Source organism: Hyperoodon ampullatus (genome assembly GCF_949752795.1).
Source record: "Hyperoodon ampullatus genome assembly, chromosome: 9".
NCBI lineage: Eukaryota > Metazoa > Chordata > Mammalia > Artiodactyla > Ziphiidae > Hyperoodon > Hyperoodon ampullatus.
The window spans coordinates 50,172,469-50,188,395 of NC_136922.1; the positions used below are offsets into that span (position 1 = coordinate 50,172,469).

The following is a 15,927-nucleotide window of genomic DNA, read 5'->3' on the forward strand; positions in this document are numbered from 1 at the left end:
GTACGCTTCCATTTGCTTGGACCTAGAGTATAGAATATTCATTTAAAAAAGCAAACTCTTGGGCTTCCCTGGTGGCGCAGTGGTTGAGAGTCCGCCTGCCGATGCAGGGGACACGGGTTCGTGCCCCAGTCTGGGAAGATCCCACATGCCACGGAACGGCTGGGCCCATGAGCCATGGCCGCTGGGCCTGTGCATCCGGAGCCTGTGCTCCGCAACGGGAGAGGCCACAACAGTGAGAGGCCCACATACCGCAAAAAAAAAAAAAAAAAAAAAAAGCAAACTCTTCACTACTTTAAAATTATAGACCTATCAGCTCACCAGGTTTCTAAAATAAATGCCAGTTTCCTTTTGGATATACAACTCTCGGGCCTACAAAAGGAGCAGAAAGGGTTTGTTAACAGTTATTCTGTTATTAGTTATTAGTTATTCTATTATTGACCACTCTTATAGTCTGTTTCACTTTGTGGAGAAATCTGTTAATAATAACATAAAATTCTTCCTTCCCTCCCTCCCTTCTTAACTTTTTTGACTCTGAGGGCAGGTTATGGGCCAAGGGGCATAAACTCCATACAGAGCCTTAATAATTCCCTTGAAAAATCAAGATTGGTAGAAATGAATACTTAATAGATCTGAAAATAATTTCTAGAGGATCAAAACAGGTATGTGTTCTATACTTGCTTCATTTTCTTTTTTAGCTTATACACTAATGACTCACTATCATTTTTGGAAAAAGTAGATTCACAAATCACTGCTACATCCCTGATTGTTTTATTGTTAGGAACTGGGAGAAAGCATGTCTTCAAATTAAGTCTCTATAATCCGAAAATGCCATTTGCTGGGGGTGTGAGGTGGGGAGAGTAACTGCCTCCTGGCATTTAAATGGTTTATAGTTAACAACTCTATAAAACAATTAACTCATTTATATATCTTGAAACCAGTTTACCCTGGTGCTAGCACCCCAAAATTAAGTTGCTCAGGTAAACAGTCCATGGTGATTTTTTTTTGGTTTGTTTTAATTTTGAATACAATTAAGTATTCAGAGTCTAATTGGATGTCATCAAAATATAATTAGGAGTTCAGGAACTTCCAGAACAGAAAAAGTATAAACAGAATATAGAATTCAAGCAGGTAGTAAAGGAGGTTAATTGAAGAAAGTTAGGTGCAACCAGAGGAAGGACTGCAGACCTCCATTTACTCAAATCAGATGAAGTAATTCTGCGAGGTTCTAACATCCACCAAGGACACGGAGGTTGTAAAGCCAGCCCCTTCTGAAGGGGACTGAGAGACCTGAACAGGTAACAGCTATAACAAGCAGGTGTCCATCTGCAGCCAGGCCAACAACCTTGAAATATCCTGCTTCTAGATCCTGAGTTATGGTCTAAATCTCTGATCAATAACCAACAGCCCATTTGAGATGGTCAGCGTAGAGTGCTTAACCTTAACTTATGTTGGGGTTCAGGACATGCCACCCCCAAATAGGGTACACCTTGGAATAGTGAATATTTTAAGCTATGAATATATTAAGGAATTTGAGAAATGGTAGGTGCAGGAAGGGCTCTCTGACCTTCCCCATCTCCCCTGAACCAGGTCATAAGACCCTCATGTAACAGAGGTGCCCTCCCTATACCCAGAGGAAAGGAGCATCCTTAATTCCATAGATGGACAGATGCCAAGAGGAACCTGAGCAAATGAATGAACAGGCTGGTTAAGTTTCCCCAGTTTACTACCCTTAGGCTCATACCTTTCTGTCCTATCACACTTCTCCACAACTTTCCACACTTCATCAAACCTAGGATAAAAATTCTCCAGGCTTAACTCCTTCTTTGGGTCTTTATTTCCTAATGAAGGCTCCTGTGTCTCATAAAACTTACATTAAATACATTTGTATGCTTTTCCCTTGTTAATCTGTCTTCTGTCAGTCTAATTTACAGGGCTTCAGTTGAAGAACCTAGGAGTGTAGAGGGAAAAATATATTTTTTTCCTCCCGTACCCTCACTTGAGATGGAGAAACTGTTCCCTTAAGGAGTCTGCCCCATACTAGGAAGATATAAAATGAAACAGCAAGATGATCATGTAAATAAAATCCATATTATCAAAACAAAAATATTAGTTTAGGAATAATAAATATACTGGTTAGTTTTTAAGAAAATTTGTATTATTAGAAACTGAGAAAGAAACTTGTCTATTGAGTCTACCTTAATACATTTAACTGATTTCAGATTTAACTAATTAAGGTGTAAAACTACCACACTGATAAAGAGTACTGGGATGTTTAGAGTCACTGTAGTTATTTTAATTTAGTAGATTTTCAAGAGTTTTTTTAAGTAGGAAAAGTGTTGATTTGTTAGGAATGTAAGTTTGTCAGGTTTTAGGCACTGGAAATTACTTAAAAGGAAAACTAAATAGATTAAATTTATAAATGCAGCTAAAAACAGGACAGACGATTATGGGGGAACAGGTCTGCTCTCCTGAGGCTAAGCTAATATTGTTCGAAGGTTTTCACAAAAGTGAAACCTTTTTTATTTCATATAAAATTTTACTCGATGTGTAAAACAAAATGACAGGATTTGTAAGTTGCACTAAACTCAAAAAAAGCTAGGTTTTAAAATTGGAGCCTTTAACAAATTACTCTTCATTTATAACCCAAATAATCCTCTTTTTAAGAACAAATCTACTCCCTTTGGGCATTAAAAATATCAAGTGAAGGGGAGAGCCCACGTGAGCTACATGGCCAAGGTTAAGTTCTCCAGTGGTGAGTTTTTGCCATCACTGTTCATGGCCACTAGTGGCTTGGTAATGTGCACTCTAAAACTTTTCAGGCTCAAATTATTCTGCCATTTTCTAATGGCCGTTCTCCACCGGCATTTATAGCTACATTTTTGTTTCTTGTTTTTAAAAAAAAATTTTTTTTTGAAGGAAAAAGCTGGCTCCTCTCTGGGGTGCCTCTGTGGACCGGGTTTAGGCAGAGAAAGGGGTTTCTCTCTCTCTGTGTACATGTGCTTATCCCACTCCTCAGCTCTTCTGAAAGGGTGTGTTTCAACTCCAGCTCAGGAGCAGAAGCTTGGCCCTTGCTCAGCAACAGGGCAGAACTGCCCTCCAGGTACTTGTCATGCAGTATAATCTCTAACTCACTGTAGCACCATGATTTATCTAAAGTTTCTTTGAGAGAAACGGCATCTATGAAGGATTGCCTGAACTATAATCCACATAGTCCATTTATTCGTCAAGATATTACCACTCACCCCTGCATGAATGAGACTGCCAGAAAAATATGTCCAGAAAATATTTTGTTTTATATCCCTGCAATAAGAATTACTTTAAGCATTAATAGTGATGATAGCCATTTATATTTATTAAGGACTTAAAATGTGCTTAAATGTGATCTCAGTCCCCTTAATGACCTGAAGAGGTAAATATATGTTTCCATCTTATTGATGAGAAAACTGAGGTACAGAGAGGTTAAGTAACTTGCTCAAGAGGACAAGTGGCAGAGCTGCGATTTGAACTCAGGCTATTAATCGCCTTGACATTATGCTCTTGGCTTTTACTGGAGGTCACTGTTATGTTTACCATGAAAGTACTGCTGAAGATGTTCTGTTTTAAGTACCAACCTTACTTTTTGCTTTATCTTGTTTTCCCCTATCCGATTTACTTTTAAAATAAATTATACTGTTGTACCATATGTATTTTTGTATATAAACAAATAATATTTGGAATGAAGAGATACAGATAAAAAAGAATGAACAAATGAGTACATGCTAATTTACAGACCAACAAAATAAAGAGTCAGAAATCAAAAGAGTATGTTTTTCATAGAATCATATAGATCAATGCCGTCCAATAGAAATATAATAGGAACCACATAAGTCAACTAAAATTTTCTAGTGGCCACATGGAAAAAAAGAGGTAAAATTAATTTTTATATTTTATCTCACCCAAAATATTCAAAATATTATTTCAACATGTAATCAGTATTATAAAATTATTAAGATACCAAGATATGTCACATTCTATTTTTTTCCACGCGAAGTCTTTGAAATCGAGCATGGTTTTTCTCCTACAACACATCTCAACATAGACAAGCTACATTTCAAGTGCTCAACGGCCACATCTGACTAGAGATTACCATGCTGGATAGTGCAGGCAGAGATGGATAGGGAGTTACAGACCATGTAGTTTTAGTTGACCACACTTATTTTTTGGTAGGAAACCAAAGTCCAAGGAATTCAGACTTACCTATGGCAAAGTCAGGACGAATACTGGATTCCAGCTCAGTGTTTTCTCCACTGTTCACACTTCTAAGGTGAAAGCAGATTTGCTTCCACAGAGGAGCGCCATCTCCCTTCCCCATAATTTTCCCACGCACCACCCTCTAGCCTTGCTTTGAGATACACATATCTGCTCACAGGGCTTTCCATTCAGTGACTAAACTGGGAGCTTCTCCTACAGAGCTCTAAAAATAGACACTCCACTGACACCAGTGGCTCCTTACTCTAAGGAGAGTATTTTGTCTTATTCTTTGGTATGTACTTTAAGGGATGAACAAGCTCTGACGATTAAGTGTTTCCTGCTTTTGTTATCTGCTATGTTATCTGGTTAAATCAGAAAGTTCACTGAGCACGTATTTGAAAAAGACAGAAGCAAACCAACCATGTATCTCTGCAGGGTTTACTTCTTCTTATTTTAACCTTATCTATTTGCTTCATGTTGGTCATGTATTTGAATCACTTTGTCTCCACAAGGAATACAGTAAATCCTTTACTCTTTGGGAAGGGAAAAACTAAAACCAAGACCACATTTAGCAAATGTCTGGCCTCTTTCAAGTCCGGTAGCCTTAGGTTATCACTGATTGAATGACCTCATCAGATTTTTACAATCTTTTAAGAACTGGATGAAAAGCCTAAAAGATAAGATTACTAACTCAATTTGTGAATCATTCCCTCCTTTTTCTGAGAAAACCTCACAGCAGTGATGAGTTTACCCCCAGTTCTTCTCCACAACTGCAGTGGGACCCTGCAGCTGATGGTGCTTGCCACCCACCTACCTTCAGGGGCCCTGTGAAACCAATTCAACTGGATTATGCTCCTACTGGGCAGTAACTGTACTTCCTGGAATATGTTCTGAATAAGGTTCTGGCCCATTATTCATCTATATAGGAGAATGGAGGCTGTCATTAGATTTGATTACTGTTAACCAATTACTGTGATAGCTCAAAAATTTATTTTTTTGAAACTGAAAAAGTCCTTCTTCTTCCCTGCCCTACTATTTCAATTACATGAATTCCTTTCAGTCCTGTCAACCTTCTACTGTAATTACAAATAATTATGAAACTATGATTCTAACTGAAAACTACTTTGTAATGTGGTACACGTGAATTGTTTGTGACTACTGATGCAGAGACTGCAGAGTTAATGTTTTAAAATGTAGCTGACTAGGCAGCCTAGCTGGCTGCTGGTTCAAAAGCTGGTATTGGCTGCGGTTAAGCAGCACGATGATGATCGCCCACCCTGGACTATGGTGGTTTTGCCTGGAGTAAGGTGAGTATTTGCCAACAGTCAAGACCTGCTTGACTTTTCACCTGCAATTTACACAAGGGGGTGAGAACTCTCTGGCTCCTACGAAATTCAGTCAAACCTTCTCCCCTCCACTCTGTTGGATGCCTGCGCTTATGTCCCATTGAGGGTGGGGCCCCAAAGGTGAGAGGTAGTGGCTGCCTCAGGAGCCCAGGGACCGAAGGGAGCACAGTGTCACTTCAGAAGTGTTCAAGTTTCTCTCCCATTGTGCATTTGGGCATCTCTCTCTCTCCCTTAAACGGTTTCACTATCTGTTGTTGTTTTTTCCCCTGAGCATATTTGATAGTTTTCTATTCTTAATTCTAAGGCACAAAGTAGACTTTTATATTTCTCACTCTAAAACCACACAAAGTTAAAAGTGCTCTTGAGTTGCATTATGGCCTTATTTTTCTGAGATTCCTGTCCTTAATATAAACAGAGCTTTCTTGCCTTTCTCCACTGTACAGAATAAAGGAAACCCAGACTAACAAAAATAATTAATTTTGGAATTCTCTCTTCTCATCCCTCACCCTCTCCCCCATTCTCCTGTAATCCCAGGAAGAAGGTACAATTTCTCACCAAGGTGTTTGCCAGAAAAGAGAAAAAAGGAAACAGCTGGGGACAACCTATAAAATGGATAGGTGGTCCCCAAATAATTTTACATTCTTTCATTCTTAGCATTTTGTCTGTTTCTTCCTTAGTCTATACTATTGGGATGATTCCCAAAATTCATAAATAAATGTAAATTAGATGCTTAAGTAACTAGGAGGTGACATGCAGTGTTGGAAAGACATCTGGACAGGAGGCCAAGTTCCAGCTAACTGACATTAATTGCTTGTTGCATAATCATGGGCTAGCAATCAATTAAATTCTATGAAGGTGAAGTTCTTCATCAATAAAGTATGGTATTATTATCTGCCCTCCCAATCTTATTGTAAGGATCAAATGAAATGATAAATATAAAACTTCTTTGTAACTTGCAAATAATAATAAGAATTATAGCAGATTGCTATTATTATTTTTGAATGCCTCCTATGTGCCAGGTACCATTTAACATGCTTTACATGAAAACTCATTTAATCCTTACACTAACAGATATCTATTCTTATTATCCTCATTTCATATATGAGAAAACAAAGGCACAGAAGCTAAATAACTTGTCGAAGGTTTTAAAGGTAGTAACTGGGAGAGCGCTGATTCAAACCCAGGCAGTTGGACTTCAGAGAGAGCTCTGTGCTTTACTGTCTCCCTATATAAACCTAAGTATACAATTATGTAATCTCAGAATAAAGTTGGGAAAGCTTGACAATGTGCTATACAAAGCTCACTTCTCTATAGGAAAGTCTTTATTGAACAGTAAGCATAGTTGATGGCGCCAGCAAAAATCAACTTAATAGACGAGTTCAGTGAGACATTGGTCTTTCTTACCTGCATGTAGACAGAACAGTCTTGAAAGCCAACAAGATACTTAAATGCAAAATTACCCTTTCAGACTTATAACCAGAAGACACAAGAATTGTGGGTAGCCAGGCAAAAAAGCTGAAATGTGTCTAATTGACACATCACATAGATACATTTATGCTGTATTTAGATAAACATTAAAACTGTTCATGTGACCATAATTCTGCAATTAAGCCAATGGATCTACCCGAGGCCTGGTGTAGGCTTCAATCGGAGTTAAGACAAATACAAATTGCAATTTGTTTTCATCTCACCTCTAGCTGTATCACTTCAGCACAGAGATACTGACCACTAATTCCGGTTAACAGTGGAAGGGGGCCAGAAAGTTTAGATGCAGAGATACATCTGTTCTTAATCACCCACCCGTACCTGCTACCTGGAGAAAACCTACTGGCTTCTTTCTCTTTTTCTTTCCATTTCTTTCCCTTGTTGGAATTCCTTCGCAAAGGCGCCCTATAATGACAGCACACAGTCAGAAAAGGGAATTTGCCATTTTCTCCTTTAATCCTTCTCTTACAGAGGGCTTGCTTTTTAACTTCATGAAGCGCTTACCCCAGATCCACAAACTTCCGCTTAATTTTTCCTCCTCGTACCACCAACAAACTTGATGCCCTCAGTGATCTGGGACCTTTGGCACCATCTAGGATATACACATATGTGAAAAAAGCAATTATTATCATTTTTAAAAAGCTACTGTCAAAAGTCATTGCATCTCTGAATCTACGGGGTTTGCATCAATTCCTAACAGTGAAAGAAAATACTGGATGCCTTTATTAACATACAGGAAACATAGCTATGTTGAGGAACATTCAGTCAAACCACGAGAGGTCCTGTTAGACAGAAGCCCAATACTTATCACAAAGAATTTTAGCTTCAAATAAACTGGAATGAAAAAAAAATAAGAATAAACACTATCAAATCATCCTTTACATTCAAAGCAGGGACCAAATGACTTTCCTTCTGTTCCTTCTCTGGCTCCAACTCTTTGCTTCAAATGCTTGGGCTCTGTCCTCCATGCCTTTCTTGCCTTTGGGTTTTAGCACCTTCTGACAGGACCCCAGCTCACTTCCCCCATATGTCCCAAGTCCAGTAAAGAACGTCACCCCTGAGAGTCTGGGAGATTAGGGAGAAAGTGAGAGTCAAAGCTTTCCCTTCTCATCTGCCCCTTGCTAATGGCTTGTGGCCAGTCTTGGGATAGAGGAGACAGAACATGGGGGAGACTTCTCAAGCAGGAGCTCAGCTATAAAACATTTATATTTTTGAAAGGTCTTTTTTTAGAAGTTGGCTTTAAGCACAACTTGGCTGGCTTCCCATGACGTGGAAGACGCCAAAACCTCCCCAGTGCTTGCAGCTGAATGATCTTTGCCTCTCTCCGAGTTATGCTGGCACTCTAAAGCACAGCAGCTGCTGGGGGATGGGGACACTTGAAATGATGCCAAAAACCAATCAGAGGAGACGCTTTGCCAATGGAATTCAATGTCAGTTGTAGGAACTAGATTCCACTGGTGGCACTTATTCTACCTTGGACAAGGTAGAAACTCCTAAGGTTCTACTTGGAGCTATTTAGCAAAGAATGCTGTTTGGCATTATATTTCAGCATATCCAGTCATCTGAGATCATTAACAAGTGGTGTCTTTGATGCATATCTGTGTATGAAACTGCTCTTTCCCAATTGTCCGTTGGTGTCTGTCTCTTTTTAAAATTAAAAAGAAAATCCAGCAACCTTCTGGCATGGAGTGTAGTTCTCCTAAGAGAGTGTTCAATTAACCTTGCAGGTTAATTTTGCTTATGCTTTTTGTCAATGGAGAAACTACACACATAACTTACAAGCCATGATGTGCACACAGTTCTCATTTAGGAGTCTATTTTCGAAGCTCTGAAGAAGCACAGGATGTTGAAAAATACTCTAAGGATTTTTAGCAATGAGCTTTTCATAGTTTTAGTTAATGATACACAGATTATAATAATCAATTCCTTGAAATGTACATAATCAAATAGAAGAGTAAGAAATATGTCCATGTCAAAATCCACTTCTAACCTCAAATATTTATTATGGCTCTTTGCATCATTACTCTTTGGGTAACTGAATTAAATAGCCACAGATGTGACACATGCACATAAAAAAATATACACACACGGCACAAACTCATTCTAAGGTGATTTTGCTAATGGACATTTAAAAAAAAAAAGCAGGATTTCAAATTTCTTAACAGAAGCTGAAGGAAAGAAAGTACCGGATTCTTCCAAATAAATTCTAGAGCAACTCTCAACAGCTAGGAATGTGCAAAGTTAAAAGGAGACTGCCTTATTATTTTCGGAAATAAAGGTGGCTGGGAGATATTTTAACGAGTGGTGCTAAGACCAGATGAAACAATGTACGTGGCAACACTCTGTAACCTATTAGTGTGGCAGTTATGTGGACATCTTGGGACTAAAAGCCTGATTCTGCCCATCAGAGAGCCTGCTGTTAGGCAACCTCACATCATTATCTCATACATTTGCCAAAGTGTGTTCCAAGGAACACTTAAATGAATTCTTTCAAAAGGCTGAAGAGGCAAGATTAAGTAATAATGCACTTTCCCACTTTAAATCAATCAAATCCATCACTAATGTACCTCAGAACTTCTAGTCTGCATAAAAACCAACATTGGACTGGTATGATTTCAGGAAAAGAAAAAGAATTGTGACATTTTTGTTTGTTATTTAGCTGTATGTGGAATTTCCATTAGGCTTTTTGAAATCTCTCCAATACTACCTTGACGAGCAATTAGAAGTCCAAGTCCTCACGTTGGGTGACCCAGCTTTAATCTTTGGCAACCTGGTCTTCATTTTCAAAGGTAATGATTGATCTCCTGAGCTAAATACTAAGGCCTTTCCTGGGACAGCATTCATCTTAGTCTCACTGAAACAAGACCCTTGACTACCTCTTCTTTTATTCTGGGGACTCTGAAATCTACCTCCCAGCCCTGGCTTCTCTCTTTTTTTTTTTTTGCGGTACGCGGGCTTCTCACTGTTGTGGCCTCTCCCGTTGCGGAGCACAGGCTCCAGACGCGCAGGCTCAGCGGCCATGGCTCATGGGCCCAGCCGCGCCGCGGCATGTGGGATCTTCCCGGACCGGGGCACGAACCCATGTCCCCTGCATCGGCAGGTGGACTCTCAACCACTGCGCCACCAGGGAAGCCCCTGGCTTCTCTCTTGAGCTCAAGACCTCCTCTACTAAAAATGAGTTAATCACCTTTCCCTCATAATGCTTCTGATTTCCTACTTTCTATCAATGACAAGACCATGTTTTCTGAGGCTAGAAACCCTGTGATCAGTTTTGACCTCCTCACTCTCTTCCCCCTGATCTCGTCAACTTACATACATTTCAACAGTTCTCTTATCATTCTTTCTTGTCATTGTCTATTGCTCCTCCACCTTTCAGGGTCTCTTAACTCATTTTCCTCATACCTAGTGTCTTTTCCTTTTTATTCCTCTGCTCAAGCATCTTGTGGTTTTCTAGTAATATGATAAGGTATCTAAGGTATTTAAATTCTAGAGCTATAGACCTAACCTACCTGTTCAATTTTACGAGCAATCACTCTAACCTGAATAAACAGACTGCTTCCAGCAGGCTGGGACAGCCCCACTCCTGTCATTTCATCTGACGTGTGCCTGTCTCTGTCAATGCCATCTCCCTGCCTTATATGCCTTCCCTTACTTATCTTTTCTGTTTTTTCAGTCCTTCGGTAGTTACTCTAATTGTATTTTCTTTGTCATGTCTCGTTTACCAATCTCAGCTAGGGTTAACCTCGCCGTGCTCTGAGCAATGATAAAATTTACTATTTCTATATGTATAAAGGCCTAATGCAACATAATAATAAATGAATCCTGTAAAGATTTCTACTTGCAAGGACATTAATTCAACAAATATTTCTGAAGACATGTTCTGTGTTAGGCAATGTGCTAACGGCCACATATACACTTAGAATAATGAACAAATCACAAGTAGAAAACTGATAGTACTTCATTTACTCAACCTTGTCTGAACAAAGGCCCACTGCTATGTAAGTCCAGAGACTAAAACTTTAGTATTAGGCTACTCAAAGAATAGACAGGGGGAAAATATTTTCATGCCCTTTATTGCCATATAACTTGCTTAACAAACCTCTAGGAATAATCTTTTGCTTTCTCTAATTTTAACTGAAATGGGGTTAGATGTTTATCATTTAGCCAGTTGTAATGGGAGTCTTTCTATCCTAGTTTCCACTGAGGTCCCACAAATATGACAACAAAATTATGACTTGTGAATGTGGTACTGGTGCAATTTAGAAAACACCCAACTTCAATTAGGTGTTCAATTGAAGAATGGAGAATTTGTCCCAGGAATGTAATCAACTACAGCTGTAACTTAATTACCTTTGTGGTACCTTACTAGATCAAAAGTAATGGTATATCACTTTAAAAAAATCTTGATAAACAGCAACCAATGACCAAGACCTTTTCAGAGTTTATCCAGCAATGTTGAGTGGAAGAAAATGTATGTCTAGACCAGGAGTCAGCAAACTTTCTGTAAAAGGCCAGAGAGTAAACATTTTAGGTTGTGGGCTACTGACTCTGTCACAGCTACTCAACTCTGCTACTGTAGTATGAAAACAGTATGTAACTGTTTGAGTGTGGTTGTGCTCCAATAAAACTTTACTTATAAAAACGGCTGGCAGGGGCTTCCCTGGTGGCACAGTGGTTAAGAATCTGCCTGCCAGTGCAGGGGACACAGGTTCGAGCCCTGGTCCGGGAAGATCCCACATGCTGCAGAGCAACTAAACCCGTGTGCCATAACTATTGATCCCACGTGCCACAACTACTGAAGCCTGCGTGCCTAGAGCCCGTGCTCTGCAACAAGAGAAGCCACCACAATGAGAAGCCTGCGCACCGTGACAAAGAGTAGCCCCCGCTCGCCGCAACTAGAGAAAGCCCACATGAAGCAACGAAGACCCAGTGCAGTCAAAAATAAATAAATAAGTTAATTAATTAAATAAAAGCATTTATCTCATTGGAAAAAAAAAAGGGGGTGGCGGGACTTCTCTGGTGGTCCAGTGGTAAAGAATCCACCTTACAATCCTTACAATGCAGGGGACGTGGGTTCGATTCCTGGTCAGGGAACTAAGACCCCACATGCTGCGGGGCAACTAAGCCCGTGCACCACAACTACTGAGCTCACGCGCCTCAACTAGAGCCCGCGTGCTGCAAACTACACAGCCCAGGCGCCCTGGAGCCTGCGCGCCACAACTAGAGAAGAGAAAACCCGCACGCCACAACTAGAGAGAAGCCCATGCACCACAATGAAGAGCCTGCGCACCGCAACAAAAAATCCCACGTGCCTCAGTGAAGATCCCGTGTGCTGCAACTAAGACCCAATGCAGCCAAAAACTAAATTAAATAAATAAATAAATAAATAAATAGATAAATAATAAATCTTAAAAAAAAAAAAAACCGGTGGAGGCCAAATTTGGTTTGACGACCTCTGTTCTAGAAGACTTGTACTGATTATCTAGAGAGACATACTTATTAATTTGTCCAAGAACCTTATTAATATCAGTTATATGCATATACTTTACTAGGGGCCATGAATACAAAGATGAATCAGACGAGTGAGAAAACTCTGGCTCACACTTGACAACCTGATCATTTATTATCACACACAAAGTGACAGAAGCAGAAGTAACAGTGTGAAAATTTCTGTGGGATCAGAGAGAATAGTTCACTTTGCCTGGGAATGGGGAGGGTGTGCAAAGGGTCCACTAAAGGAGGTGAGATTTAAGCTGAGCTTTGAAGGGCCAGAATTTCCTGGAGTGGCATGTTACGTATGAAGTTTGTATTACAAATCCCATTCTAGTTCCTTTATTAAGGAGCCAGTGAGTTGTAAGAACCACACACATATAAACACATACACACAGGTAAATCAGGCTAACCACACTTAACCTCTGTTGAGTCCTGCTCTGAATAGTCAATTCGTCTCACATGGCAAAGAACTCAAGGATTTCAAAGAATGTAGAGAGTCTTGACTGATAGGTTTCTTTGCTATCTTTCAAGGTGCAACAGAGCCTGAGAGTGGAAGGCAGAAAGTACAGGGGCTTCCTGGTTATTGATGGTGGTGGTTGTGTGGTGTCAGAGAGACAGGGTCTGTCACCAAACAAACAAGCAAGCAATAAATCAAAGAGAGAGAGAGAAACAGAGACAGACAGACAAACAGACTCTAGTCTGCAAACTCCCCGCAGGAAAGGATGGAATATTATCATTGTATATTCAGCCTTTAGCACAATGCCGGACGCAGAGCAGGTGCTCAATAACTATTTGTTGAATAAATACATGAATGAATGGATTAATATTAGTGAACATGGAAGGCACAGGAAGCTCTTCAAGGCTGGAAACTTTTATCAAGGGAAGAAAAGAGTGTGAGGCACTGCTTTCATCTGGTCATAGTTAATGTCTAATAATGGTTATCATACTAGTAACTATTTATAAAGTTAATACTTTATAAAAGCTCAATTAATTGCTCCTTTCGAGTTACCCAGAAGCATGATCAATCCAGGAAAATAAAAAAATGGGAAAGCTTAAGAGTTTGTCTCTGGAGAAGAAACTACCCACCCCCTATTTCTTGGTCCTGCTTACTACAGATGGAAGCTTAATCCCGAAGAAGAGGCAGTAGCAAGCAAAGGAGGTATTGGAGAAAAGACGGAATTCTCACATTTTAATGCTAATCACTGCTAACCACATTTTGCTGTATATTACTGCTAATGGACTGTGAAGCACAACTCACATCCATGTAATACTTCTCCAATTTGAGATGAAACATCTGCTTTTAGAAGTAAAAGGAAGAGAGAAATAATCTAGACAAGATGTAGCCACTTTTAAAAAATTTTAGTCAGATTTCATGTGTGAGGGATCCACTCTCCGACTATAAAGTACTTTCTTTCAGATAGCTAAGTTATGCCTTATAAACTCAAACAGTGGACTACAAAGTATTAACCTGTATTTCCAAAATATATGCTCCTGCTCTTTTGCCTTCTTATGAACCAAGTAAGGTCTATACACATTTTTTTTTTTCTTGAGGAGATGACAGAGGGCTTCACACAAGTATGTTTCTATGAAAGTGCCATTACAATCCACAATTTAGGTTACTTAATGAGAGTTTCTGAAGCCTTCATTCTTTTGAAAGTAGGCCAAAATCACAGTGTAAGTCCTTCACCAACTTTACAACTGCTTTTGATGAATTAGCAGGCTTGACATATTTTCTCTTGCCTCCACTAGTATCTTGTACTCCCTAAGTACTTATTTTTTACCTTAAAACGTCTTCTGGAAGACTTGTGCTTAGGACCAGTCTGTGGAAGATAATTCCAGCAAATCAATAGGCTCAGGGAAGGAAACCAGGGAAAATATCAGGGATAAAGCTATGACACTTACTAAGAGTTACAAAACAAGGTGAGCCTCCACAATCAACTGTATTTCTACGTTCAGGATGTATTTGTAGAAAGATTACAACTTTTGCTCTGGTAAAGATAAGTGAGCATGGACTTTTCAGTGTAGTGATGCACAATCATATCTGTAATGAATGAGTGTGTCCCACATCTTTGCTAGCACTGGTTGGTGGAAGTAATCTGATGGGTATCTAACTCAAATGACTATTTCTCTGATCATTAATGAGGTTGATCACCTTTTCATATTTTATAAGTAACATGAATTTTCTCTTCAATAAATTGATGATTTATTACCTTAGCCTATGCTTGACTTAAAAAATTCTTTGAAGCTACTTGTATGTTAGACATATAGAGTCTATCAGTTAACTTTGTATATATCTTATTGTCTACTGAAATCAAGAGCATTTTATAAAATAATTTTAGAGTTTAAAGGAAAAACAATAAAATAAACACCCATTTCATTTCTCACCCCACTCCCATGAAGTTTATATCTAGGAAGTCCCCAGTATATTCTCTTCCATTTTCGTTGCCTGACACTCCTCCCAAGTAATTAACTTTGTCATTCCATTCGTAACCTCAACATTTTGTTTGTGTCGCTAAATAATCTGCTAGTTTTGTGTGGCTTAAGATTCACTATTCAGCTCTCTGGTGAATAACTAATCTTATTTGGATGATTTTTTTCCTAATCCCTTCTTTACTTTTAACAAGTTTTTATAGGAAATGTCTGAAAAATTGTATCAAATTCCTTTCAATGTCTATTAATATTATAACACTTCACTTTTCCTTTGTTGATATGATGATTCATACAGTTAGATTTTCTAATGTTAAACCATCCTTACATTTCCATAATCAACCCTACATGATTATGGAATATAAGTAATTTTCACTCCTGGATTTAATTTACGAGCATCATATTTAAAATGAATCTACATTTAGATTTTATACAAGATTTTCTTATATAATAAGAAATAAGATATATTTCTTAAGGTATAATAAGATTTTCTTCTTCCACATGATCTTTACTAGGTTTTAAGACTCTAGCTACATAAAATAAATGAAAAACATCTCCCGGAATAATTAACATAAAATAGATGCTCTATTTTATCTTTTCCTATCTATTTTTTTATAGGTGAGTCAGAATTCAGTTATAAAACCACCTGGGCCTGGTACCTTTCTAAATGGAAGCTATAAAAATATATTTTATATTTCTGTACTTATTGGCTTATTCAGGTTTTCTTTTTCTTACACCATTTTGAGTACATTATATTTTGGTAGGAAATCCTCTATTTCCTCTAGATTTTCAAATCTGCCATAGAGTTTGCATGCTATCTTAAAATTTTTTTTAACCTCTGTATCTCCTTTCTCATTTCAAATGCTGTGGGTGTTTTTGGTTTCTCTTTTTTTTTTCTTAACCTGTCCTTCCAGGGGGCTATTCACTTTTACATAGCTTTGCTGCG

The 15,927-nt window shown here is 38.7% G+C and overlaps 1 protein-coding gene across 6 annotated transcripts in view; it reads right to left on the reverse strand.

Moving 5' to 3' along the window:
- PPP1R9A (protein phosphatase 1 regulatory subunit 9A) overlaps positions 1-15,927 on the reverse strand; it is a gene marked incomplete at both ends in the record, with an annotated part of 293,236 nt that overhangs the window by 15,908 nt on the left and 261,401 nt on the right. For 4 of the 6 annotated variants that reach the window (XM_079711708.1, XM_079711709.1, XM_079711707.1 and 1 more), the window contains 2 exons: positions 7,383-7,466; positions 7,566-7,653. The exons of the other annotated variants lie outside the window; for them this stretch is intronic. In XM_079711708.1, coding sequence (XP_079567834.1) covers positions 7,383-7,466; positions 7,566-7,653 — 172 coding nt within the window. The remainder of the gene's footprint in view (positions 1-7,382; positions 7,467-7,565; positions 7,654-15,927) is intronic. 6 annotated transcript variants of the gene reach the window in all.